General features: G+C 45.0%; 1 protein-coding gene across 1 annotated transcript in view; it reads right to left on the reverse strand.

Moving 5' to 3' along the window:
• Positions 1-26,794, reverse strand: part of grin3bb (glutamate receptor, ionotropic, N-methyl-D-aspartate 3Bb) — a gene marked incomplete at both ends in the record, with an annotated part of 87,088 nt that extends 60,294 nt beyond the window's left edge. Inside the window, one exon of the mRNA XM_084435921.1 lies at positions 26,342-26,794. Coding sequence (XP_084292047.1) covers positions 26,342-26,794 — 453 coding nt within the window. The remainder of the gene's footprint in view (positions 1-26,341) is intronic.
• Between the last annotated feature and the right edge of the window lie 610 nt (positions 26,795-27,404).

The raw sequence follows: 27,404 nt of genomic DNA on the forward strand, positions 1-27,404 counted from the left end.
TTTACATAGTCACAATGACATGCCATACAGTACAACATGCAATGTTATGACTGTTTATTACCCGAATAGTGTACGTCATCTGAAATAAGCAATCATGAATTAGCATGAGAAAAACATTCTGCCTTGTTACAGGTCTGATGTCATGTTTACTTTGTGTCAAGTGATTTTCTTGGTGTCCATAAGCTTTGATATTCACAGGGTTCCCATGGCTCATGGAATTTCTGGAATATTATTTTAAAAAGTATATTCCAGACATGGAAAGTCCGTTTTTTTTGGGACCATGTCCTGGAATATTAGGGGATTTTGTTTGTACTGTAGCATGTGTAAATTTTAGTTGCCATTTATCAAAATGTAATATTTTCCAAGCAGTATTTTTCTTTATCAGGTTATTCCATGTGTTTCCTGTATTGCGTGAGTGGTTCTTATGATTTTTCAGCGCCCATTAATCCTCTTCATGCTCGTCAGCAGTTTTTCTGTTCATTACAGGTCATGGTAATTCATCTTTTTAGTCACTGAAAGTCAGGCAAAAGTCAGGGAATTCGACATTGACTTAGAGTGGGAACCCCGTACTCATCATCCATGTGTTCACGATGGTTAGCAGGCAGATCTGAACACATGGCATCCAGTGTCATCATCCTCTTTAGCTGCTATCATGATATGAAAAGCTGCATACTTGTTTTATATGTGTGCATACTGATAACACCCATTTTCACACATGACAGCTCCACAGTTCAGCATGCACGCACACACGCACACGCGCACACACACACACACACACACACACACACACACACACACACACACACACACACACACACACACACACACACACACAAGCACAAACAGGGTGGGATTAGCACAGCCTCAGCCAGACTGACCCCTGGCCAAGGATTAAAGGCCTGGCTTGGCATGCATCCAGTTGTCAACTCACACCATGTCAGGTTGACACTGTTTTAGTATTCAATCAATCAATCAAGTTTGATTTATATAGCGCCCTTCATGATACCCAGAGCGCTTTACAGAGTCCAGTATTCATTCAGACACAGTCATACTGGTGGTGGTAAGCTACATCTGTAGCCACAGCTGCCCTGGGGCAGACTGACAGAAGCGTGGCTGCCAATCAGCGCCTAAGGCCCCTCCGACCACCACCAACATTCATTCACACGTTGCATGTCTTTATGATGGTGGGGGAAGCCGGAGTACCCGGAAGGAACCCACACAGGCACGGGGAGAACATGCAAACTCCACACAGAAAGGACCTGGAACGACCGGGATTCGAACCCAGGACCTTCTTGCTATGAGGCGACAGTGCTAACCACTGAGCCACCGTGCTGCCCAATATTACCGAAATATTACTTTTTAATGCCCTCTTCCTCACCCTTTCTGCACACTTCCCCATAGATTCATTTAGCTTAGTGATTAGCCTTTATGCAAACTTCCACATAGGTTCATTTAGCTTAGCGATTAGCCTTTATGCACACTTCCCCATAGGTTCATTTAGCTTAGCGATTAGCCTTTATGCACACTTAGGGGCTTCCATAACCCAATAATTTTACTTCTCATTTGTCTTCCTCCCTATTCATCCTCAAAATGCTTGGCGCTGACCCTAAGCTGCGCAGCAGCTATAATTGCACAGGTTATTGCATTGTAATAATGACAGCAAAAAAGAATGCCATGACTTCGCCAGATGGGCTAAAAGCAGGCGACAGTAGCTGTCCAGTTCAGAGCTAAATCATAGACCATCAATTAAATGATACTAGCAACTTGTATGTATTATATTGCAAATTATGGGATAGTATATTCTTATCACAAGCTGCATAGGTAAACTAACAATGAAACCGTTATTTTGGCTATAAAAGTCAGCCGTAACTAGCTGGTTAAATTGGGGGCTAAATCGTGGCTATGCAGACCTTCGCCGGATGGGCTAAAAGCAGGCTGAAAGCAGGCTACACTAGCCGTCTAATTCAGAGCTAATATGCATACATAGGCCACGTCAATTAACAGTGGAGGCAGTGGGCTGTACAGTCTCCAAATGATCAAAACAGTCTCCTGCTTTCTAAGTGGTTTTAATAGTCCTGCTTCTTTAGATTCCTGCATCAGCTCCATGGCTTTCCAACACAATGTCTCCATCTGTTTGTCCTCTCTTCAAAAATATTAGCAGTCATCACTCAAAATTATTTTACATGATTCATAATAAAATATCTGTCTGATCTTTCATCTGTCTGAATGTTTCATCCATGATTCCCAGAAATTGTAACACAAATGATGATGACCTTTTAGCTAAGCTAATTTCACCTATGGGATAGGCCACCCAGGTAAACAGCAGTAAATAAAAACAGTTGCTCACCAACACTATTATCCCAAGAAGACAGGTCAATTATGAATGAAGGTTAGCCCACGTTAGCATGTGTAGCCTCCTCTCTCAGCTGTGTGTACATACATCAACCTCAACCCATCCCCATCCCTCATCTCAGAAGGATATTCATCTGTCCTCTGCATGGCACATCACATGGGCGTGAATTGAGCAGGCTTTGCAAGGGAGGCCAAATCCCAGAGCACATGGATTATTGGGATTGTAAATAGGAGGGGTGGAAGTACCAAGACCTTGAGGGGAATTTATCCAGGAAGACGGAGCTCAAAGGACCACACTGGAGAACAGACGAGGGAGAGTAGCTGATCTGCTGCTGACAGCAGAGGTACTTAGAGGTCTTTCTGGGTTTTGTCATGTAGGCAATTACAGCCGGTTTCTTTCTGAGAAGCCTTTTCATGTTGTAACATCACAGGTCTGAGAGGAGACATGTTCTGCTAACTAGGTCAGGGGATTTGGGTTAACCCTAACCCTTTCTGTAGTTTTTATATTATGGAGGATAGATAGAAGGGCCAATGACGGCTCACAGAAGTCTGTCATCGAGGACAGGACCATCGACCGCTCAATGAAGTGGGCCTTTCAAAAGCTCTATCTGATTTCGAGAAGGGTTCCCAAAGTGTATTTTACTTGATTTCTTCACTTTTATAACTTTATCTTATTTTTATTGGGTTGAATCTATCACCATCTAATTGTCCCTGCTTTTATGTTTCTTTTATTTATATTTTTATGCGAAGTACTCTGTGCATGGAATTCCCTGTTGTAAAGCACTTTGAGTTGCCTTCTGTGTATGAAAAGTGCTAAACAAATAATGTATTATTATTATTAGGTGGGCTAGCTTGTAGAAGCTAGCCCAACTTGTGATATTCCCAATATTTCTTTGTTTATTATAGTTCTCCCCGTTTTTTTGGGCCCTCAACAACTTCTTCATACTTTGTGCTAGAAACTTCATTAAAACTTTAAAATGTTCATGATGTTTAGCTGTTTCCCGGATCCATTCAGATTTTGGATATTTTAAAAAAAATAGTTTTTAAGTAATTTAACTTTTAATAGTTATTTTTGTACCATTGAAATTGCTGGTGCAATGTTTAGAAACAAGCAGCTGTAGCTTTGAAAATATTCACACATTTTGTAAACTGCTGGCACTCCTACAGTTTTAACAGCGCATACACATATTATACATCGAAATGTTGCTGATTCGTACAATGTAAGTATCTAAGTATCGCTGTATGACGATTTGTTCGGCAACTGCGCTCCCCATTGAAACGTATGGCAATGCACTAACTTTTGAGCTGCTAATTTTGCATTTTTTTCTACTCTTTTACTTTTTTTACTCTTTTTCTAACTTGTCCCTATGCCTACAGTTTTAACAACTCATACACATATTATACATCAAAACGTTCACGCAACTGTGCTGATTCGTACAATGTAAGTATCTAAGCTGTGTGGCTTATAGTTTTCACTGTGTGACGATTTGTTCGGCAACTGCACTCCCCATTGAAACGTATGGCGAGTGAGTCAACGAATTCTGTGTGTTCTGTGCTTTGGTGCTGTAGAGCTGTGCTGCTGCCATGGCTGTATTAATAGGCTGCTGCGCTGTGGTTGCTATGGTGACAGTTCACAGGAGAGAGCTTGAAGGTATCTTCAATCAATCAATCAATCAAAGCTTTATTTGTATAGCGCATTTCATACTCAGAGGCAACACAATGCGCTTTACAGAGAACAAGGGAGGTGGGCATACGACCCACTCTCTACATATTCCAGAGGGAAGCAAAAAAAACAGTTATCTCCCGGGGGCCAGATAAGTGAGCTGTAAAAATTCTTCCCTGACCCCTCTCAACAAGGCGATCGAGCAAGCTCCAGAAGTATGTTTGTCTACCGGCTAAGAACATTTGTAAAGCAATACATTACATTAAATTACATTTCAGAGTAAGAGAGGCTAAAAAAGCATCATAGGAGAGACATTGCAAATACTGGTGTGTGTTTGCTATGGCCCAGGCCTAAAGCCAGAAGTGGGCTGGTGTATGTCTGTGTGTACGTGTGTGTGTGTGTTAACTAAATGCTACGACATCCACAGCAGACACGGGGGTATCTATCGGACTCCGGGAGGTCTGCTGGTGACAGTGGGGCATCCACTGGACCTGGTTAGAGGATAGGAGGGAGAGAGAGAGGCACCTTCTTAAAGGTACACACACCTTTTTATGCTCTTTATTTATAGTTTTTGCATTATGACCATTTGTGTGTCGACCATGTTCACCATTCAAACTAATGGCGCTCCACTCTAGCTTTTGAGCTGCTAATTCTGAATTTTTACCTGTTTTCTAACTTGTCACCACTCCTACAGTTTTCAAGCTAAATGGACATATTATACTGTATCTCAAAATGTTCAGCTGGTTCCCAGGATTCCTATGATGTAAACATCTAAGCTGTGACATTTACACCTTTTGAGCTGGAGCTGTCTGAATCTGGTCATGCTTTCCCATACAAACAACTGATGGAATGTTCAGAGTGTCAGTTGTGATTTGAACTTGGGTGCATGCGCAGCCTCTCTTAAAGATACAGACACCATTCTATGACTACTGTAGCATTATATTCCTACCTTTAGATGAATGATACAGATTAGATGTAACTCTAAACAATCTGGAGCTCAAGGCTCTCAAGACAGTGAAGATGATTGTAGACTTTAGGAGGAAACCAGCCACCCCGCACGTGCGGACACACACACACACACATGCACACACACACACTTCCACTCTCCAACTGGCCAAGCTGGTGCTTTTAAATCCCCTCTCTGGAAGCTGAGGAGGACCATAACAATCTTGTCTATGTCTTGAACAAGTCTTTATGCCAGCTGGGTTTCTCTTCACTTCACCTAAACACGGTCGCTGTCAAACAGCTACAGGAGAAAGTACAGTATGGTTTCGCCTTTGTTCAGTTGACTGATGGATTCATGCACAGACAGGCTGTGCTGTTTAGTTGTTGATTTTCTTCAATTTGATTTTTGGGGGTCAAGCATGAAAATGTCATTTCTGATTAATCTCATGTGGCATGTAATTATCAGACAATGTATTACCACACGTTGATAAATGATGGATTAATAATTAACTAACTGCAAATGAACAAATGAGCATTAATTAATCTTAGAGGAAGCCCAGGTGTGTGTTGGGGAGCACTGTGTCAGACACGCTCCATGTTCTAATCGCCAGAGAGGCCAGTGACGAGGCAACACCCCCATCTATCTCACAAGGGCGCGAAGGATGCCTTCTTAACATTCAGTGAAGACACACCGGTGAGTGATCTGTGTCCACACCCATAACGTGTGCTGCAGTCACAGCGCTGTCAGCTGACACGCCCGCCTCTGTTGTAGCCGTCGCTCCACATTAAAATCTTGTGGAATCAGGGGTGACTCTCACTGCTGAGTGATGAGGAGATAGAGCTGAAGTCAGAGAGAGAGAGAGAGATAGTAGAAAGAGAGGAGAAGATGGTCTAATCAGTGTAGATCTTCAAGCTGGGGGTATTCCGTATGCTTCTAATATCTCTTGCTTTTCTCCACACCACATTTCCCATTAACCTCCATGGGGGGGGAGGATAGCCCTGGGCTTTTAGCACAATTACCTCCACCTATCTTCTGTGATACCAGCTCTTTTGCGATATTGGGATTCTAGTCTCGGCAAAGTTTTCCAACTGCACCTAAGCAGATTTGTTTGCTGTGTTGTTTGGTGGGCGAGTGGGAATGACGTAGCTCGACTGAACTAGTGTGGAGCATATGCCCATTTGAGAAACATTAGCCAGGTTCAATCAAGTTGGATTTATATAGCGCCCTTCATGATACCCAGAGCGCTTTACAGAGTCCAGTATTCATTCAGACACAGTCATACCGGTGGTGGTCAGATACATCTGTAGCCACAGCTGCCCTGGAGCAGACTGACAGAAGCGTGGCTGCCAATCAGCGCCTACGGCCCCTCCGACCACCACCAACATTCATTCACATTCATACGTTGACAGTGTTCCCACAGCTGCCTTCCCTCCCTGAGCACATTCAGTCCCTCGGCTGAGCTGACATGCTTTAGCCGTCTCTACAGCTCGGAGATTCTACTGTAGTCTAAATGACAGGTTCATGACTTCACTCTCCACTAACAGACCCATGACCTACTGTATATTGTGAGGGCGCTGGAGAGTATTGAGCGGAAGAATGGTAAATGGACTGCACTTATATAGCGCTTTTATCCAAAGTTCACACACACATCCACACACCAATGACGGCAGCTGCCAGCCTGCTCATTGGGGTTCAGTGTCTTGCCCAAGGACACTTCGACATGTTGTCAGGAAGAGCCAGGATTCAAACCACCGACCCTCTGATCAATTGGATGACCCACTCTACCTCAGGAGCTACAGCCGCCCACAGAAGAAGAAGAAGAAGCAGAAGCAGCCGGCTTTCTCAGAGGTCATTAATGTTCACAACAACTGAGGCTATGAGAGTGTAGACTGGCTTCCTGCAGAGCTCTAATAAAATCTCTATCATGTGCCTTAATTGAGCATCTTGACAGTTAGATTTCAGTCCCGTTTATTTATTTGTATTTTTTGAAAGTTTTTCTTGTCATATTTCAAATGAAGCAGGGTAAAAAAGTAAAAGTTGGCCTCAGAGGGTGACCAGAGATATTCACGTTCACAGAGAGCTGGAGAGAGCAGGCTCCTGTAGGGAGCTTCACTCTCCTAGAGAGGACGTGTCAGATCATACGACAAAAAGAGCTAAATATTAAAGTCGCACTGAAATGAAAAAAGCATTCTGTCCCATTTTGGTTCACATAATTGGTCATAGTGTTCACATATTCATTCATTCATTCATATTCATGCCAAAAACAAAATTACAAAATTCTACTTTTGTTGTAATCTTATATCAAAGTATATAATTTCTTACTTCCTGGAAAACGGTAGGTCACGTGCAATGACGACAACAGGTACCTTAGATTTTAGGCCAATAATCTCACGACATCCACCCGTCAATCAACTCTATCCTTCTATCGAATCTGTCTAAAGTTCTTAAAACCCGTCCACTTGTCAATGTTCCAATCAAATTCCTCTAAACATATGTCCCACCCTCATAGCTTGTTTGCGTCGGAAATACGTCAAACGATTTAGATGATCTCAAACGTCTGTTTCAGTGCGACTTTAAGTTCTGACTGAGAGGCTCTGGGGGGTGTCGTTTTTGAACTTCAAAAGAATGTCAACTCAATTCCAAATATATTGAAAATATCCAAATAATAATCAAGCATAACACTGCCAATATTTCAGGAAAGCTTACCATAAGATGAAAATGTAAATGACATAACCATGGTTAAAGGAATTAAACGGTCACAGGATTTGATGAGCTTATTTTCAAATACCTGTAGTCTTGAAACAAACTTTTTAATCTCATGGAAGGATTTTGAGCACCTAGATTACAGTGACAATTCAGATAAAAGACTTATAGAAAGCCATCATACCCCTTTTAACTTCTGAAGCGCGTACTTTCTAAATCCTTTGATATTCACTCTGATGTTACTCTTTACAGTAGTCAAGGACACAGAGGTGAAGAAAAGACCACCTTGTCAAAGATGAATCCCGCTGCATTCAACAGATATGGCGTGTCCTGAATCCAAAGCCACACATAATTCAAATGAATCTAACCATGCATCTCTGTCAGATAGGGCTTCCGGAACGGTGGCATCAGAAACAGTCCCCTATTTCTCCCCAGAACGTCTTCCTTTACCACGCTGTGTGTGTGTGTGTGTGTATGTGTGTGTGTGTGTGTGCGCACGTGCGTTCTACTGGTGTAGCGGTGGCACCATGGCTAATGTAAAAGTCGCGCCCCACTATGTAAGCCAGTCTATCAGGCTCACATAGACGCTTCTTGACAGATTTCATCAGGCGTTCACTCACTCCGTCACCCAGAATCCCAGCTGGCCCTGGAGCTCCCTGTCTCTGTTTGATTTGAGAGAGGGAGGTGGACAGCGAGGACGCCGTCCCCCCATCAGTCTTGGTGGAACTAACAGGGCCCCCGAATCACAATCTCATGCCACAGCAATGAAGTGCGTGTGTGTGGATACTGGGAATGGGGCGGGGGGGGGGGGGGGTGGGGGGGGGGGGGGGGCTGTCAGCTACTACACAAACTCACAGCCCTGTGCGACTAGCACCACCAAGTCATTTGTCAAGGTTTAACGCTTTGTCAATCTTAAACTCTTGGTGCTACTGTTTGTCTGTGCAGGAGGCAGTTCGGAGAAAAGGGCTCTACGACAATGTTAGAAAGCTGGCGCAGTCAGTATGTCTGATCGTGTTGCTTTTACCCTCACTTGACTTTCTCTGGGTCTGATGGGCGCTCTGACTTACTCACACACGTGAGTGACACAGTTCTCATAGCAAACCCCACTTTAGCCAGCTATGTCACTGAAAAACTAGCAATTCAATCACGTGGATGGGCGGTATTTATGCTGAGGAGTGAGCTTTTAACCGATTCCACATGGTTACACTTGCTTCAACGGTCTAAGCATGTGATAGTGATGATCATGTTGCTAGCTGTATCACCCAGTTACATCCAACATTCCTGACAGGCACACTTCATGTTCAACCTGGTTTCAAGTGGCGATATCGGATGCACAGACAGACTGTGTTTGATTGCGTGAACGGGAATGGAACGGTGAGCAGGAAGAGCCCCAGTAGTCACTAGGTGAGCCTCATACTGGATGATTATTATTCAAGCTTGAGTGTCAGTGGAAGCGCTAAGTATTTGTCGGGAGGAAAATCTGATAAGTGCGTCTGAAGTAGTCTTGAGAAAGGCTTAAGACAAAACGTCGACGATAAAAGCAGAGTGAGATGAGTGTGGGAGTGAACGTGTTTTCTTATCTTAAAATGTATTTGAAATGTGTTTAAGAACAAAAGAACAAACTCAAAATGGGTAATGTCAACAACAAGTGTATATATACTAACTATAGTGCAGTGCTGGAATCTGCAGTATAGGGTTGTGGAGAGGTGTGATTCTTGGCTGCGTCTATGCACCTTCCATTGCTATCGATCATTGGTCGATCCCCAAGGGGAAACTCATGTTACAGGTTGTTGCCATTAGCTTAATCAACCCGTATGTGGAGTGAGTAAACGGTAAACGGTTGGTCGAGACCCCTTCAGTCTCCAAACAAACATAACGTCATTATGAACCATGCATGAGAGAGGAGAAGATGAAACGCTAATGCACAATGATTAATGCAGCCTTGGGAAAGGTCTCTTGGAAATAGATCATGATAAACAATTGAATATGAATATCAGAGAATATCCAAGTGTCAGTTTCTTGGATTTATAGATCCAACTAAAGCAAGTCCAATAGTCCAAAGCAAATTGCTCATATGTGTATGAAAACCTACCTGGCAATCACTAAATCAGATTCTGGTCTTGCCTTCATTGTCCTGTGTTGTACAGTAACACATTAGCTAGACTGCAGAATGATGCTATATATGGAACGTTATCATGAAGCCAGTCACAACTGTGGTTACATCAGACCGGCTTCCACTGTTATAGTAGGCTTCCACTGTTGTAGCAGGCTTCCACTGTTGTAGCAGGCTTCCACTGTTGTAGACTTCCACTGCTGTAGTAGAGTTCCACTGTTGTAGCAGGCTTCCACTGTTGTAGCAGGCTTCCACTGTTGTAGCAGGCTTCCACTGTAGTAGCAGGCTTCCACTGTTGTAGCAGGCTTCCACTGTTGTAGCAGGCTTCCACTGTTGTAGCAGGCTTCCACTGTTGTAGCAGGCTTCCACTGTAGTAGTAGGCGTCCACTGTTGTAGTAGAGTTCCACTGTTGTAGGCTTCCACTGTTGTAGGCTTCCACTGTTGTAGCAGGCTTCCACTGTTGTAGTAGACTTCCACTGTTGTAGGCTTCCACTGCTGTAGCAGGCTTCCACTGTAGTAGTAGGCTTCCACTGTTGTAGTAGGCTTCCACTGTTGTAGCAGGCTTCCACTGTTGTAGTAGGCTTCCACTGTTGTAGCAGGCTTCCACTGTTGTAGCAGGCTTCCACTGTTGTAGTAGACTTCCACTGTTGTAGCAGGCTTCCACTGTTGTAGCAGGCTTCCACTGTTGTAGGCGTCCACTGTTGTAGACTTCCACTGTTGTAGCAGGATTCCACTGCTGTAGGCTTCCACTGTTGTAGTAGGCTTCCACTGCTGTAGTAGTCTTCCACTGCTGTAGTAGACTTCGACTGCAGTATAGTGGGGTTGTAGTGTTGTAGTTGGTTTAGCTCTGACTGAACTGATTGGACCCTGGAGTAGCAGGACAACATTCAACACTGGTTGTAGATGTTGGAAAAGAATGCACAGAAAAATGAGCAACAAAATCACTGGGATTCTTTACAATTTAAAATATGTGTTCTTTTATTTAACCAGGAAGATCCCATTGAGAGTAAGAATAGGAGACATGGCCAAGACAGGCAGCAGCATACCAGTAAAACACATAGTTACAGACAGACAACACAAGTAGAAACAGATTTAAAAGAACTAAAAACCAAAAACAAGCAGAGGGAACTCAAATTTCCCGAGTCAGTTTCACGCCCAGGTGAATTAAAAACATTGATAATTAAGACATTGTCTCTAATCCTTTCTTTCTGGATTTACACATTTACGGATTAATTGATTCTAATGGGTAACAATCCAGGGTCAAAAGAGCTCATGTCTAGAAAATGGTGGACATGAACTTAACAAGCGGATCTCAACACAGCTATAGGTTGACTAATCACAACCGGCACAGTGGCCAGTCTTTGGCAAGCGGGCGAGCGATGGCGATGCCTGCCAAAGTCTGTTCTGCATTCGGGGGGGGGGGGGGGGGGGGCTCAACAATGGATGAGCTCTGAAGTGAGAAGCCAGGACATCGCCTCCAGCCCACAGAGCAAGACTCTCACTGGTTGTGCCCGGTCAGCCGAATGCATATGCCATGAAGCAGGAGTGTGGTGGGCTAAGCGTGTGCAGCGAGGCAGAGACGACACGCCGGCTCTGACAGCATTACACAACAGAGAGTCTCTAGTTATGTTCGGTCGCTGAGCCATACTCAGCCTGACCTGCTGCTTTCATACCTGCTTGTGAGGTTGTAATTGAATAGCATGTGAGCTGCGTTCCAGAATGACCAATTCCACATCACAGTGTGCACTATTGATTCATTTATCAAATTAGAATTAAATACAGTGGTTTTACAATGAACAATAAAATCAGTGTACTGTCAAAGGTACACAGCCGGATCGATGTGGCCAGCTTTTCTTTTCCTACTTGCATGAACATGAGGTTGTGTTCAGTCTCTAGTGGAAAAAGACTCATTACTAAAAGAAAACGACAACCAAACTCGGACTGAGTCTTTTCATTTGCTGCTCCGTACTCCTGGAACCTACAACAAAGCACTTTTAAGTGACTATCTCCCATCCACTAACCGTTCTAAGGACATGACAAAGGACCATTTAGTTTTTATTTGTAACTGCTTTGCTTGATGAAATGTGTGTAGTGTTTTATTATCCTATTTCATTGTTTTTGTATGCACTATATGTGCTTTATTATTGTAAACTCGGCTCCACTGAAAATGAGGGTCTCCCTCAGTGGACTCCACATTGAAATAAAGGCATGAAATGAAATGGAATAACAAAGAAAACCAACAGTAGAATAATTTCCAGGACATCCCTATGAATACATGCCTGAGCCCCACAAATTAATCTCTGCTAACTAAAATCTGAGATCAATACACTATTAGGAATGTTATTGGGAATATTGATTTTTTTGGCAACAGTTGACGATCCAATGTGCTATAGCTAAAGACCTGATTTAAAGTAAATATTTTTTTCAGAGTAATCTTTAGAATTTGTGGCTTACCTCTATATGTTATACATAAATGACAGCTTTTGACATACACCTAAATAAGTTGTATGTTATAAAGGATGAGATTATATCTGCATGCAGTACATGAAATGTACCTCAGCCATCAAAGTCTTCTGACTGATATCACGCTGCACCTACAGCCTTGATATCCACTGTATTTCATTCATTATAATGACGAATACCCATCTCTATTCAGAATCTAACTAGATAGGATGGAATAGAATAACAGAACATCTAACAGTGAAATACAGATGTATACTCAATCGCGGGTGGTTTTAAATGGGTGCCAAATCAAAATGGCCGACCAGCACCATTGCTCACTGGTCGTGTGCGTCACTGTGATTGTTTAACAGAAGCCGTTCTCTTGCCAAGATTGGACCAAACCAGCTAGCCAGGCTGCTGGCAGAGCGTTGAAGGTTTTATAAACAAGCTCCTGATTACAGCCGCATCATTACTAGATTACCTTAAGTAAACACACCTTTCTGTCATTGAGACAGCTCTGTGGTAGTCTGCAACCTCAGGCATTCCAGAAGTATGCTCAGCCTAATATGCTTCATTCAGTGTAGCTCATAGCATGAGTGAGTCTTGTGAATCTCTCTTATTAGTAAAATATATTCAAGATACAGTAGTAGGTACATATTGCATTTAGAAACTGTGTCACAACTCTAGATGCTACTTATTTAATCCTATGCTGGAACATCAAAACCTGAAAATAGAATAATCACAATCACATAGTAGTACAGTATGGCGGCTTGGTGAGAGGCATATCATACAGATAGTTATAGGGAATGTAGTCTCGCATAACCAGACCTACAGTATCTCACTTCCTTTACGCTGTGCCAGTACTGGAGAAAGGTCTGGCTGGACTCATTACCATTCGGATAGGGTGACAAAAACTCTGTATTTCTTTAAACCACAATCTAATGTTTAACTGTTAACTGTATTCTTTTATGGATTTTAAGGCGACCTTGAGTGTCCTGAAAAGTGTATAAAATCAAATAAAATGTATTATTATTATTATTATTTGCAGTCTTCTTTGGCAGAGCATTTGCTAGGTTGTTGTTGTTTTACGTAGTTCGGGAGAATCTCCCATTGCCACTGATTGGCCGACCACATGAATCGGCAGCACTAACTGGGGAGTAATAAACGAATGACAAGGCTTATCCCCAAAACCTACATCAGTTGAGTCAGACTTGTGACCTTTAATGATCCCAAATCTCAGTGTGGCATCTGATCCAGTCTGAACCGTCTGCAGGGCATGACTAGGACGTTGGGGACTCCAGCCTCAAAGAGAAAGAGAGACTCACTTCCAGCCCCACTTCCAGCCTGACACGTGGTGCCGTTCCCAGACAGTCTCCCCAGGGCTGGTTACCCCCGGCCCTTACCCAGACCCACACCCTTCCTATCGCGCTCTGCCACATGTAAGTCATTTACCAGCTATCCCCACTGCTATTTCACACCTCTCTCTGCTGCTCCCTCCATTTTACCCGATTAGGACAGGGCTTCTGTCATCCCAGGACGAAGCCAGATGCTCTGGCATTGTGAGCGGCGTGGCAGATGTCCATTTGGATGACGAAGACAAAGTGGAGATTAAAAGAAAGGAGAAAAGAAAGATTTGTCACAATGCCAAATAATGAGTGTGAAAATGCTTAATCTTCTGGGAATGGAGAAAGAGCCATGTACAGCAACCGTGTTCTACACTCAATGTTCCCATTCACATTTCTCATGCGTGCCAACTGCTTAATACAGGGTTCCCACACCTTCTGCAACATCAAATTCAAGGACCTTTCAAGGACTCTCAAGGCCCAATTCCCTCAGATTCAAGGACCCAATACGGTATAGTTTCAGACGCGGATCAAGATGCACATTTTTATAATAAGTACTGTGGTGTTGTGTAAAATATTGGAGTAATTACGGTAATGTTACGTAGAGTCACGCAGGGCTCGTGCAGGTAGATGCCCGCATATATGTATGTGAGGTGCCCTGTTGCTTGAATAAAGCTGGTTAACTATATCTCAAGTTGTCGAAGAATTTCGATTTCGCTAAACCACAAGAGTGGGAGCGGTGGATCCGGAGATTCGAGCGCTTTCGGCTCGCAAGCAACTTAAATGCAACATCAGAGGAAAACCAGGTGAACACATTGGTTTATTGCATGGGTGATGAAGTGAAGGATGTCCTTAGAGGGCTGACTTTGACTGCAGACGAGAGGAAGCGTTACACTGATGTGAAGGAGGGCTTTGATGCATTTTTTGTGCCCAAAAAGAATGTAATCTATGAGCGAGCCAAATTTAATCAGAGAGTGCAGCAACCTAATGAAACGGTGGATTATTTTATCACGGTGCTGCACGGTTTAGCCGAACATTGCAACTATGGGCAGTTACGTGAAGAGCTCATCCGCGACAGGCTAGTTGTGGGTCTGAGAAATACCGCCCTGTCTGAAATGCTGCAGTTAGACAGAGACCTGATGCTGGGGACTGCCATTATGAAGGCAAGACAGGCAGAAGAAGTCAAAAGACAGCAGTCTCCACCTGCGGGGAGAAAATGGCAGTGCAGCTAGGGGCTTGAATGTTGATGCGGTGCATGCTAAAAGCTACAAAAAGCTCAAACCCTTTCGCCCTCACACCCAAAATGGGAATGCTCTGCAAAAGATGCTGTATGTCACAGCTGTTGCAAGAAGGGACACTATGGGAAAGTATGCAAAAATCCCAATGCAAGATCTGTGCATGCAGTCACTGCAGATGAACCCAGCTTTTTCTTAGGCACAGTAGATGCTGCAGAAGACCCGTGGTCGGTGCAGCTCCAGGTGAGAGAGAAAAAGGTGCGCTTCAAAATAGACACAGGCGCGGACGTCACTGTCCTCCCAGCTGAAGTGTACTATCACATAACAGCAGGACAAAAAGTGGAGAGCCTAGCAGAGGCAACGCGGCCATTACTAAGGCCAGGTGGCACTGCGCTCTCTGTGCTGGGTGTAGCCAAAGAAACACTGCGCAGAGGCCAAAAGACTGCCACGGAGTCTATGTAGTGGAAAACCTACACACCCCACTGTTAGGTAGGCCTGCTATAATCAAGCTGCAGCTGGTGTCCAGGGTAGACAGCATCACCATGGAGACGGTGCAACAAACGTACCCAAAGCTGTGTAGTGGACTGGGTCTGGTACGAAGGCCATACTCAATCAAATTGAGGCCGGACGCTGTGCCTTTCTCTCTACAGTCACCACGCAGAGTCCCTCTCCCACTCATGGGCACAGTCAAGGAGGAGATTGACCGCATGGAGAAGATGCGTGTCATCAGCAAGGTAGAGGAGCCAACGGATTGGTGTTTAGGGATGGTTGGTGGTCCCAAAGAAAACAGGCGCAGTCCGCATATGCGTGGACTTCACAAAGATGAATGAAGCAGTGTGCAGGGAAAAATACATCTTGCCCACTGTTGAGCACACTTTGGGTATGCTGGCCGGTGCCATAGTGTTTAGCAAACTTGACGCAAACATGGGCTTTTGGCAGAAACCACTGACAGAAGAGTCTGCAAAATACACCACATTCATCACACCTTTCGGTGCTATTGTTTTAATCGCTTACCCTTTGGCATCTGCCCCAGAACACTTCCAAAGGATGATGGTGACAGAAGTAACTTGTGGCCTATAGGGGGTGCTGTGTCACATGGATGACGTCCTGGTCTGGGGGCGGTCACAAGAGGAGCATGACACGCGACTCCATGCAGTGCTGGAGAAAGCACAGGAGGCTGGCATCACACTCAACCTGGAAAAATGCGAGTTCCTGGGTCATGTGATCTCATCAGACGGGGTGCGGCCAGATCCAGAGAAGACGAGAGCAGTGCAGGAGATGGAGGAGCCAAGAAATGTCAGTGAACTGAGAAGTTTTCTGGGCATCGTCAATCAGCTAGGGCGCTTCCTTCCCAACCTAGCAGAGAAGGACAAGGTGCTGCGGGACCTACTGTCCAAGAAGACCCATTGGTACTGGGGGACAGAGCAGCAGTCAGCCTTTGATCATCTGAAGAAAGAGCTCTCATCCACACCTGTGCTCACACTGTACAACCCAAACAGTGACCTGAAAATCTCTGCAGACGCATCTTCTTTTGGACCGAGGGGAGTCCTATTGCAGAAGAGCGACACCGTGTGGTCACCGGTCGCATATGCATCACGGTCATTGACACCAACGGAGCAGAGGTATGCCCAGGTGGAGAAAGAGGCCTTGGCATCAACATGGGCTTGCGAAAGATTCAACAGCTTCATCCTCGGCAGACTCTTCGAGCTCGAAACCGACCACAAGTCGTTGGTGAGTCTACTGGGAGGGAAAGCATTGGACGAGCTCCCGCCAAGAATACAGAGATTTCGAATGAGGCTCATGAGGACCAACTATACAGTCACACAAAACCCTGCTGACAGCCGGCACCCTCTCTCGCTCTCCTCTGAAAGAGAACAGTGGACAAGCAGATGCAAGCCTACTAGAGGACACCAACATCTATGTGGACTCTGTCATCAGCGACTTACCTGTCAGTGGAGATTATCTGAGCAACCTTCGTGAGCAGTTGAAAACTGACAGCACCTGCTCTGCACTGATGGAGTACTGAAGGGCCGGCTGGCCAGACAAGAGCAGACTGCAGGGAGTGTTGAGACACTACCGGGCTGAGCGGCCAGTGCTGACTGTACACGATGGACTGCTGCTACGAGGAACAAGGCTAGTCATCCCGGCAGCCATGAAAGACGATGTGCTTGGAAGACTACATGACGGGCACCTAGGAGTGACAAAGTGTAGAGAGCGAGCCAAGCAGACAGTATGGTGGCCAGGACTCAGCAGCCAGCTGAACGAACTGGTGCTGAAATGCAGAACCTGTATCCAAGAACGAACAAACGCCAGAGAGCCCCTGATGCCAGCCAAGATGCCAGACAGACCTTGGCAGACCTTGACCTCTTCACTCAGTCCACACTGCAGCACTTCCTTGGCCACGCCCATCACCGTGAGTGGAGCCTGTCCTGGCCCAAACAGTGCTTTCTTCCCAGGGGTGAGGTCGCTTGTGTCCTCTTGTGTTATCTCCCTGTACAGCTGCTCAGGTAACACTGTAACATCAGCCCCTGTGTCGATCTTAAAAGCCACTTGTGTGTGTCTCACTCCGATGTCCACAGTCCATGCGTCCTCACCAGCATCTACTGTGCCCAGGAACATTGTCTCTTCCTCCTCTGTGACTGCGCTCACTGTCCTTGATGACTTACACACTCTGCCGTAGTGACCGTTTTTCCCACAGTTGTAGCAGTCTGCATCCCTAGCAGGGCACTGAAATCTGCCGTGGGGAGACGATTTTCCACAGTTTGGGCATAACTTTTGGTCTGCTCCGCCTTGCGACTCTTGTCTAGCCTTGTTAGCTGGCTGTTTCTTCTTCCTGAATTGTAGTGCATCTACATTAACTCTGCTGCCATTCTCTCTTTCGCCCCTGAGATCCAACTGTTGCCTTTCCATATCCTCAGCTTGTCTGGCCATACTGATGGCTTTAGCTAGATCCAAACTTCTTTCCATTTGCATTTTCTTTGACAGTGCAGCATCCTTTATGCCCACCACTATTCTGTCCCGTAACAGTTCCTCATGTAACAGACCGTACTCACAGCTTTCAGCCAGCGCATATAAAACAGTAATAAATGCGTCTGCAGATTCTGTTGCCCCTTGCACCCGTAGGTTGAACTTGGCCTGTTCATATATGACATTCTTCTTTGGTACAAAAAATCTGTGGAAACCATCTCTGACGCTGTTGTACTGCTCTCTCTGCTGGATGGTCAGGGCTAATGACTAACAACAGTTAGGTTGGCTGAACAGCCAACAGGTGGCTATGTTAGCCGAAGCTAGCCACAAGTTTTGGGAGGTTTTTAATGGTGGCACCGCTCTCTCATCTGTTTGTCCCCCAGAGAGGCTATAAGCCATAGCCCTCCCGTGCCCTCCTCTCTTCACGTCAATCAATCAATCAATCAAAGCTTTATTTGTATAGCGCATTTCATACCCAGAGGCAACACAATGCGCTTTACAGGGAACAAGGGAGGTGGGCATACGACCCACCTCTACATATTCCAGAGGGAAGAAAAAAAACAGTAATCACCCGGGTGCCAGATAAGTGAGCTGTAAAAATTCTTCCTTGACCCCTCTCAACAAGGCGATCGAGCAAGCTCCAGGAGTATGTTTGTCTACCGGCTAAGAACATTTATAAAGCAATACATTACATTAAATTACATTTCAGAGTAAGAGAGGCTAAAAAAGCATCATAGGAGAGACATGGCAAATACTGGTGTGTGTTTGCTATGGCTCAGGCCTAAAGCTGGAAGTGGGCTGGTGTATGTCTGTGTGTACGGGTGTGTGTGTTAACTAAATGCTGCGACATCCACAGCAGACACAGGGGTATCTATCGGACTCCGGGAGGTCTGCTGGTGACAGTGGGGCATCCAATGGACCTGGTTAGAAGATAGGAGGGAGAGAGAGAGGCACTAGGGAGAGGGAAGGCAGAACAGGGTTAGTAGCACACAGAGCCATAAAAGCAACACAGATAAACAGGCAGCCTGGAGCAAGCTCCTGGAATATATTTGTCTAATGGCTAAGAACATTTATAAAGCAATAAATTACATTAAACAAAATTTTCAGAGCAAGAAAGGCTAAGAGCATCAGGTCCAGGCCTAAGCCCGATGTGGACTGATTCGTGTCTGTGTGTACGTGTGTGTGTGTGTGTGTGTGTGGTCAACTAAATACTACGACATCCACAGCTGACACTGGGGTATCTATCGGACTCAGGGTGGTCTGCGGGCGACAGTGGGGCATCCACTGGACCTGGTTAGAAGGTAGGAGGGAGAGAGAGAGGCACTAGGGGAGGCAGAAAATAGTTAGTAGCACACTGAGCCATTGAAGCAACACAGCTGTCAGAACAGAACAAGCCTGTTTCAGGGTGACCAGCTTCTGTACACAACTTGATATACATACAGTGCATAGCAGGATAAACGTATACAGAGCGTGCTCTGTATAAATGTATACAGAGCACGTGAATTGAAAGTGAAACCTGATCCCTCTAGACTCCACTCTGTGCTGCATGCGCATGCGGAGGGGCAGATCAGACACTTGTTTGAGTTTGATGAGGTGCTGATATGCGAAAATTAACTTAATAGGTAAAACGACGTTGGGGCAGAAAACAAGTATGGCGTTGTTAAAGTAATGTCTCGGTGAATACACGGTGTATGCTTGAACACCGAGTAACAACAGTAAAACCGAGTAATACCGGTAACACTGACAACTGTGACAAGCCTACTGCTGTTGTAACAATGCAATTCCCCTTTGGATTAATAAAGAACCTACCTACCATACCTACCTATCTGGATCTGATCTAGAAGATCTAAGGGCGCGAACCTTGGTTCGAGTCGAGACCACCTCTTGAGGTCGGACCAAAGACCGAGTCTTTTATCCGCGCACCGTGGTCCAGGAGGTTTCACACCTGTCAATTTGGTTCGGATCAAACTGGAAAGTCTGAAAGTCCGGACTAAACAACGTAGGTGTGAAAGGGTCCTTAGAATGTCAAACTGGGTCCTTTTTCTTTAATCATCTTGGCTAGTCCATTAGCACACCAAATCACCTGTAATGACTCTTCGCCCTTAGTTCTGAGAGTGTTGGGGTCATAGGAGGTTTTTAATGGAGGTGCCACTCTCTCTGCAGTTTGTCCCTTAGAGCGCTACTCTGGGCTGCAGCATGAAAGCAGGGCCTCTATCTTTGGTGCTCAGGAGCTCAACTGACTCAGACTTTTTTTTTTGTGCTGTTAATGCTTTGACCCTGCTCACTGCAAGCCCTGCTTCTGCCACACACAGCAAAGCCCAGATTGAGCCAGAAAAAAAAACAGACAAAAAAATATTTAGCGCCTTTCCCCCACTATTTCAAAAAAGAAGAGAATTTCACCTTTAGATAAACACAGTTAAAAGTTATACTCAAGTAAGTTTGCAAAAGAGGGTGAAAGAAAGTGAATATTTTTGGTTGAGCATTTGACGCTCAGATGAAACAAGTGAGTGAGAGATCTATTTCAAGCCTAAAGCCTAGATTATACTCTAGCGCATGTGCGTTCTGTAGCCATCTCGCTAGATGCTAGTCATTCATGGTACAGCGGCCGAATGTGACATCAGTGTTCAGCACTTCTCTGATTTCCCTCCATGAATTTAGACATACATTTTTGTGTAGTCTTTAGAAGTTGGATCGTACAGGTGTCTGTAAATTATACACATATGTACTTACTCACCGCTAGCGAATTGTTCCATGCTTGCCTTGCTTGATTGTTTACAAGACAAAGGATGTGACAAGTTTGACCGGAAATCCCGCCCTCATGCTCTGAAGACCAATCAAACGATATGAACTTGTCAGGTCGTGCCATTTTTCTGGATCTGCGCAACACGTGGGTGAGCCTCCCTGCAGCCTCTGTGTCTGTATGCAATCCATTCATGCATAAGCACTCAAGTCTATTTTATGCTTATATCGAACCGTTACAATTATAAGGCTCCATCTCCGTTTTGGGGAGCTTAGGGGATATATTGAACATCAAAGTTAATTGTAGTGTAGTTATTTTTTTAAGTAGGATTATGGGCTTGTTAAGCTATAGAAGTGGAGTATACTACATAATAGTTCCGCCGGCTGGGATGGGAAGACTTTGATGTTCAATATCTATCAACTCCCCAAAATGGAGACAGAACCTTTGAATTCTAAGGTCACGATTTGTACGTGATAAACGGATGGCGCACAGATGCACATAGCCTCTGTGTCTCTGAACCTTAGTTAATGATGTGGTAAATATTGACTTAATTTGGTAATTCGATCATTATATCATAAAAGACACTTCAAGTCAGTGTGGTTGGATCAACTTAATGACTGTGCTGATTTACTAAATCAGTACAACCAACATATGAAACTGGGATCAACTAATTGCCTGTCAGACTAACACTTTTCCACCAGGCAATTAATTAGGTTTGAGCTCTTTATAGTCAACGACAGACATAATCACATCCGCCAGCCATGAGAAATGACACTGATACTAAAACACATGAACAACATCATATCTTCCAACAAATTAGAGGCTTCTGATAGTGATTCAAATGTCAAATCTTCAAAACATTCTGTGTCTCAGATCTCAAGACATTATCTGTTTTCCATATTGGCCTAGGCTCGATCGCATTACAAGCAGGCCTCTCAAGCTTGCCTGGGAAGACAGAGTGTGACAGCCAACAAGACCGTCATCAAGCTCATTAAAGCTAACATCTCCCCAAAAGAGGGGGCATCTCTCAGCTCAATGCGCCACTCGTATGGTTTTTCTATGGCGGTGACTCTGATCTAAGTGGTTTGGGCTCGCAGGCAATAATATGCATCTCAAAGGCGCCAGCCAATCCCCTCTCTGCATTGTGTACTACAAGCCCTCTCTATTACCCACTTTCATTCCATTTTTGTTACACAACATGCGCCACAGTGCCGACCAATAAGAGCTTTTACACTGATTGGCAGACAGAGAGAGTTGAGAGAGAGAGAGAGAGAGAGAGAGAGAGAGAGAGAGAGAGAAAGAGAAAGAGAGAGAGAGTCTTATAGAGTCTGTAAGATCTCCCATCTCTGGTAAGCTCCAGAGGGTGTCTGAAGAAACGCTGTCAGCCCACGTGCAACTATCACACTTCTTGTAGGATAAAAAGTCACTTGATACTGTGTGCCAAGTGTTGAGCACAGCAAATGACCTACATAAAGCTTTTTCAAGTGGGGTATTGAATCAACGGATTACATTGTCACAGACTGCTCTGCGTTATCTCCCATCTCAGCATGGAACAAGGCATTAGAAACCCATGTCATTAACCTGTCTTTGACGGATCATTACCCTAGCATGACACCTCAAAGATTGGCCATGTACAGTAGTTTCTGTGGTACTGATATGACTCAGGCAGTGATTTACTGTCCACTGGCTGGATGGTTATTCATCAAGATTGCGTGACGCAGCATGTCATGACATTGGGAGACATAAATTGACATGAATGATTCTGTCATCCTTTATGTGCTGCCTTCAGTAGCATTCTGTGGGCTACGTGAAGTCTAGTGAAATAGTACATAAACAAGGAGGGCAAACACTGTGTGTGTGAGTGTGTGTGTGTGTGTGAGTGTGTGTGTGTGTGTGTGTGTGTGCTTGCTTGCATGGCCTCCCCCCACCCTGCTTAGTGATGGTTTCACAGTCAGTTAAAGAACCCAGGGAAGTGATTTTAACGGGCTGACATTAGATAAATGTGTGCACTTCTCCCTGTCCACCAAAAGATTTACAGTGTGCGATTTTTCTCTATTTTGTTTTTAATTAGTTAAAGTACCTTGTGGTATAAGATATTTGGGACTGGTAAACCTTGCCAAGGTGTATGAAGACAATGAGTGACTATGCAGGTCAAGACCGGAGCATCAGCAGCTGACTGCCTATGCACACTGTTTGCAGAGCTAGACATCAGAGAGACAGAGAACATAGATAATCTTCACCGCCACGACCCAGCTCCGAATCTGATGTCCGTCTAACCACTGACACAGTTCATTCTCAAGAGACAATATACAATCTCACCTTTCTTCTAAATTACGGACACGAGGCGCGGGGGGGGGGGGGGGGGGGGGGGTATTCGACCACACGTGACACACACATTGTACACAGTGAGTGGCAACATGGCACAGAGCAGACACTACACTGAACCCCAAATTGCTCCCAATGAGCAGGCTGGCACCTTGCATGGCAGCTGCCGCCATTGGTGTGTGAATGTGTGTGTGTGAATAGTGAATGCGAGGCCATTGGAAAGCGCTTTGGATAAAAGTGAAGTCCATTTACCATTAGTCTGGTGGATGAGGTCTGATGGATGACCCTACGTCATTTTGGCGTGAACACCTCTGCGCCATTGGAGGTGAACAGGAGCTGTCGGATTCACCTGCTGGCCGATGCAACACGTAGAATCAGGACACACCATCGGCCAGGCTTGCTGAGAGCCAGCTAGGGTCTGAGCCAGAGTAGTGCCCCCAGCTCAGTGGAAGTAGATAAAGCTACAGTAATGTAAGATTTGAAACATTTAAATATCATCACTTTGCAGTGATAAATTGAGAAGGATCAGTGAATGAGCACCTCTCTGAAACCACATCTTTGTAGACTGCTGTTTGGCTCTGCTATAGCAATTATAAAATGATGTCGGGGACGGGGAACGATATGATACGATATGATACGATATGATACGATATGATACGATATGATACGATATTATACGATATGATACAATATGATACGATATGATACGATATGATACAATATGATACGATATGATACGATATGATACGATATGATACAATATGATACGATATGATACGATATGATACAATATGATACGATATGATGTCGGGGACGGGGAACAATACCGAGCATTATCAAGCTTGGATCTGAGGGTGCCTCCTCCCACAGAGGCGTGACCTCCTTCCATAGAGGCGTGGCCTCCTCCCATAGAGGTGTGGCCTCCTCCCACAGAGGCATGGCCTCCTCCATAGAGGTGTGGCCTCCTCCCATAGAGGTGTGGCCCCCTTCCACAGAGGCATGGCCTCCTCCCATAGAGGTGTGGCCTCCTTCAACAGAGGCATGGCCTCCTCCATAGAGGCGTGGCCTCCTTCCACAGAGGTGTGGCCTCCTCCCATAGAGGTGTGGCCTCCTCTCACAGAGGCATGGCCTCCTCCCACAGAAGCGTGGCCTCCTCCCATAGAGGTGTGGCCTCCCATAGAGGCGTGGCCTCCTCCCATAGAGACGTGGCCATTCCTGGTTCAAAGCATGCATATTTAGCAACACAACAGCAGACCTGTAGCGCAAAAGTTATTAATACTGCTAGCTTTAAATAATTAATAACATATTTACTGAGCTTACATGTAGGTTAAAATCATCTTTCATTCTGTGCATCCCAGTTTCAGTGGAAGCAGGCCATTAGCATTTCCTAGGCAGAAAGGAGGCTTGTATTTAGGGGAAATTTATGTACAGTAGGCAAGACTGTTTCACACTCACATCATGGAGGCACTTCATTTTGAGCTGTAATTATCTTAGGTATTGAAAAACAAAACATTTAAAAGCGTGACTTGCCGGTTGGTTCCGCTTGCACACAAACCCACAAAAAAACTGGAACAATGAAGTGACAATGGCCAGTGGTGTGTTTTGGCCTGGTGGGGGCTCATCTGGTACTCCGGAGCTGTCATCATGACTCTTAGCTCTAATGCAGAGGTGCATTAGTGCCCTGCAGCCTGACAGGCTGACAGGTCCCTCGTAATACTTGACCAAGGGGTCAGGTAGGTTGTCAGAAAACCTGGACAAACCACCTGGACAAACCTTGTAATCTGCTGGTGGAAACCTGGGAGCTATGTTAACAGCCATGACAGCGCCTCCAGTGAGTGAGCTCAGTTGTGAGAAATAGTTGTCAGTGAGCTTTCCGTCCTCTGGCTATGCTGGTGATAAGGTGGATGCTATATATTGCGGTGGACATTTTAGCATCGGATAGATGGATTTGATTTAATGCCGAAGTAGAGAGAGGATGTGGACTGCTATGGGGTGCAGTAGCCTATACGTTTTCGAAACATCTGGCAAACAAGCCCTTTTCCCATCCGTTCTCATTCAGCTAAATTCACCTCCCGTACCCCCCCCCCCCCTCTCTCTCTCTCATTTTCTACACTCCCAACCCCACTCTCGTCCATTTCAATTTTTCTACAGATTGGGACCGTTCTGACTGCAGTGCCCAAAAGGACCCTTCTGACTGCTTGTGGGTGATTGTACAGATCGTGCTTGATTCTTTCAGAAAATATCAATTCCAAATCCTCTGGCACTGTGAAATCACACCCCCTGAACCAACATGACAAACAGACAAGGTGAATCACAAACGTCCTTCTCTGATTTACCAATGTGTGTATCAAATGTGGGGCAACGGATAACTCATTGTTGTTGGTCTTTTCACCATTTATGTTGCTATTTGTTGCTTTAAGACTTAAGACGTGTCTATTGTTATGTAAATTATAATCGTTAGGCTTTGGAAAGGGAAGATGAGAGGGGTGGGGATGAGGGGTTAGTGGGAGAAAGACAGAGAGAGAGAGAGAGAGAGAGAGAGAGGGAGAGAGAGAGAGAGAGGGTGGGACAGAGAGAGGGGAGAGACAGAGAGAGAGAGAGAGAGAGAGGGAGAGAGGGGGGGACAGAGAGAGGGCGGAGAGACAGAGAGAGAGAGAGAGAGAGAGGTTTGATGGATGGATGGATGGATGGATGGATGGATGGATGGAAACTCATTTACAGATCAAATGCATACCTACAGGTATGTGTTCAAGGCAAGACCCCCCATAGCATCATAGAAACTGAGCAGCTAGGAAATGTATGTAGAATGAAAATTGCACTGAGTTCAACAAAACCGTCAGGTTAATGCATTGTTCATCGGTAGACCTATAGCCGTAGGCCATTTCATGTTAGAGGTCTCATTTCATACATGAGAGAAAATCAATAACCAGTCGGCGGTGAGCTATAATGACATTCCACATACGTAGCATAGCCTACTGGTGTGTGCAAACATACATTAAGCTTTCTACTAAATGATAAAAGTGACAGTTCAAGGTCACCCGGACAGTTGCTTAAAATCCGAAGACATTTTGGGGGAAAAAACACTAGTGCCTCTCGCGCAGCGCGCGCGCGTCACTGAGACCTATGCGCTCTGGTCAAGCACACGCACACTAATAACGAGGAAAAACACGCACAAATGTATTTTCATAACCTTAGATAGCTTACAGTAGAGACAGACATCTATGAAGCAACAGGAGAGAAAGAGTTATTATCTGAGATTCCATGTGCGCCCCATAATATAATAGATTACTTGAAATAAAAGTAATGTCACCTATTCATGAAATTCAAAAAGTGGACCTAAAAACTGAACATCCTAATCGGCTAAATAAAAAGCTGACGGCATTTTAGCACAATGGCACAGCATAACGCACAGGCATTCGTTGCCAAAGTGTATTGTCGGGGCGCACCATTTAGCGTAAAAGAGCATCTAGACCTTTCAGCCGTTCTGTGATGCATACATGTAAATATGTTACCTGAGTTTTCAGCGGCTCGCCGTGTTCAATGATGCTTATAAAAGGAATTTCCAAAAATGAGGCCATAAATTCCACTTGTAGGATCTCTTCCTGGGTCTGTGGGAAGCTGAGCACAGCCGAGACCCCCTGAACAACGATATCCTGACAAACACACCTGAAAAGAGACTCCGGGTCCCCGTTGACGGGCTCCCGGGGCACCGCTTCCAAACTCAAGTTGTAAGGTAGAAAGTTGTCCCCTGTCCGGGCGATACCGGCGAGGGCGCGGTTCAGGGCAGCCTGCACCCTGGCCGGTTGTCGGGAGGGGAGAAGGACACCGAGGCGCACGGTGTGTCCGATCTGCGCCAGTATATGGCACGGCTGGGGATGGGGGTGACAAGGGCCGGTGAAGAAATGGAGAACGCCTTGCAATCCGAAGTAAAAGTATGCCAATAATCTTGAGGAGATTAAATGCATCCTGCTGCGCTCTCAAACGGAATGAGGTATTGTCAGAAGATAGCATTGCTTGCCTTGTTTCTTTTCTTCCCTGCTTTCGGTAAGGTCCTGTATTGGTTTTTGTTGACGATGATATGACTGGTGATCTACAGATGGAGTTACAGTGCGATTAGGAGGAGGGGAGGAGGGGGTGAACGGTGGAGGCGGAGATGCAGCCGGACTGTCATTCTCGGAGAACACTGTGCAGTCGTGACCGAGACGAGAGGTGGTATTGGACGCGGAACCGACAAGTGAAACACAGGCATGTTGCTAAAATCACAAAAAGACGAACTTGTTGGTTTTTTTCAGATGTGTATTTTGGTTTTGTAAATTTCTTTCTAATGAGTGAAAACACATAATTAAATGGATTGGCTATTAGACTGGGCTACATGGCACAGTCCTGGACTTTATCGTGTATATATCCCTGTAAAAGTGAAATAGGTTGTTTTAACATTAATAGGCTAAATGTATTCTGCACTTTTGACAAATAAATGAAAACAAACAGCCGTGATTGTAAAATATTCTTCATTTCCCTCAATCTAAGATAAAGCATATATGCAGGGCATAAAGTGACCAATTTCTGGCCACTTTC

The sequence above is a fragment of the Borostomias antarcticus genome (assembly GCF_949987555.1).
Source record: "Borostomias antarcticus genome assembly, chromosome: 3".
In the NCBI taxonomy this organism is placed as follows: domain Eukaryota; kingdom Metazoa; phylum Chordata; class Actinopteri; order Stomiiformes; family Stomiidae; genus Borostomias; species Borostomias antarcticus.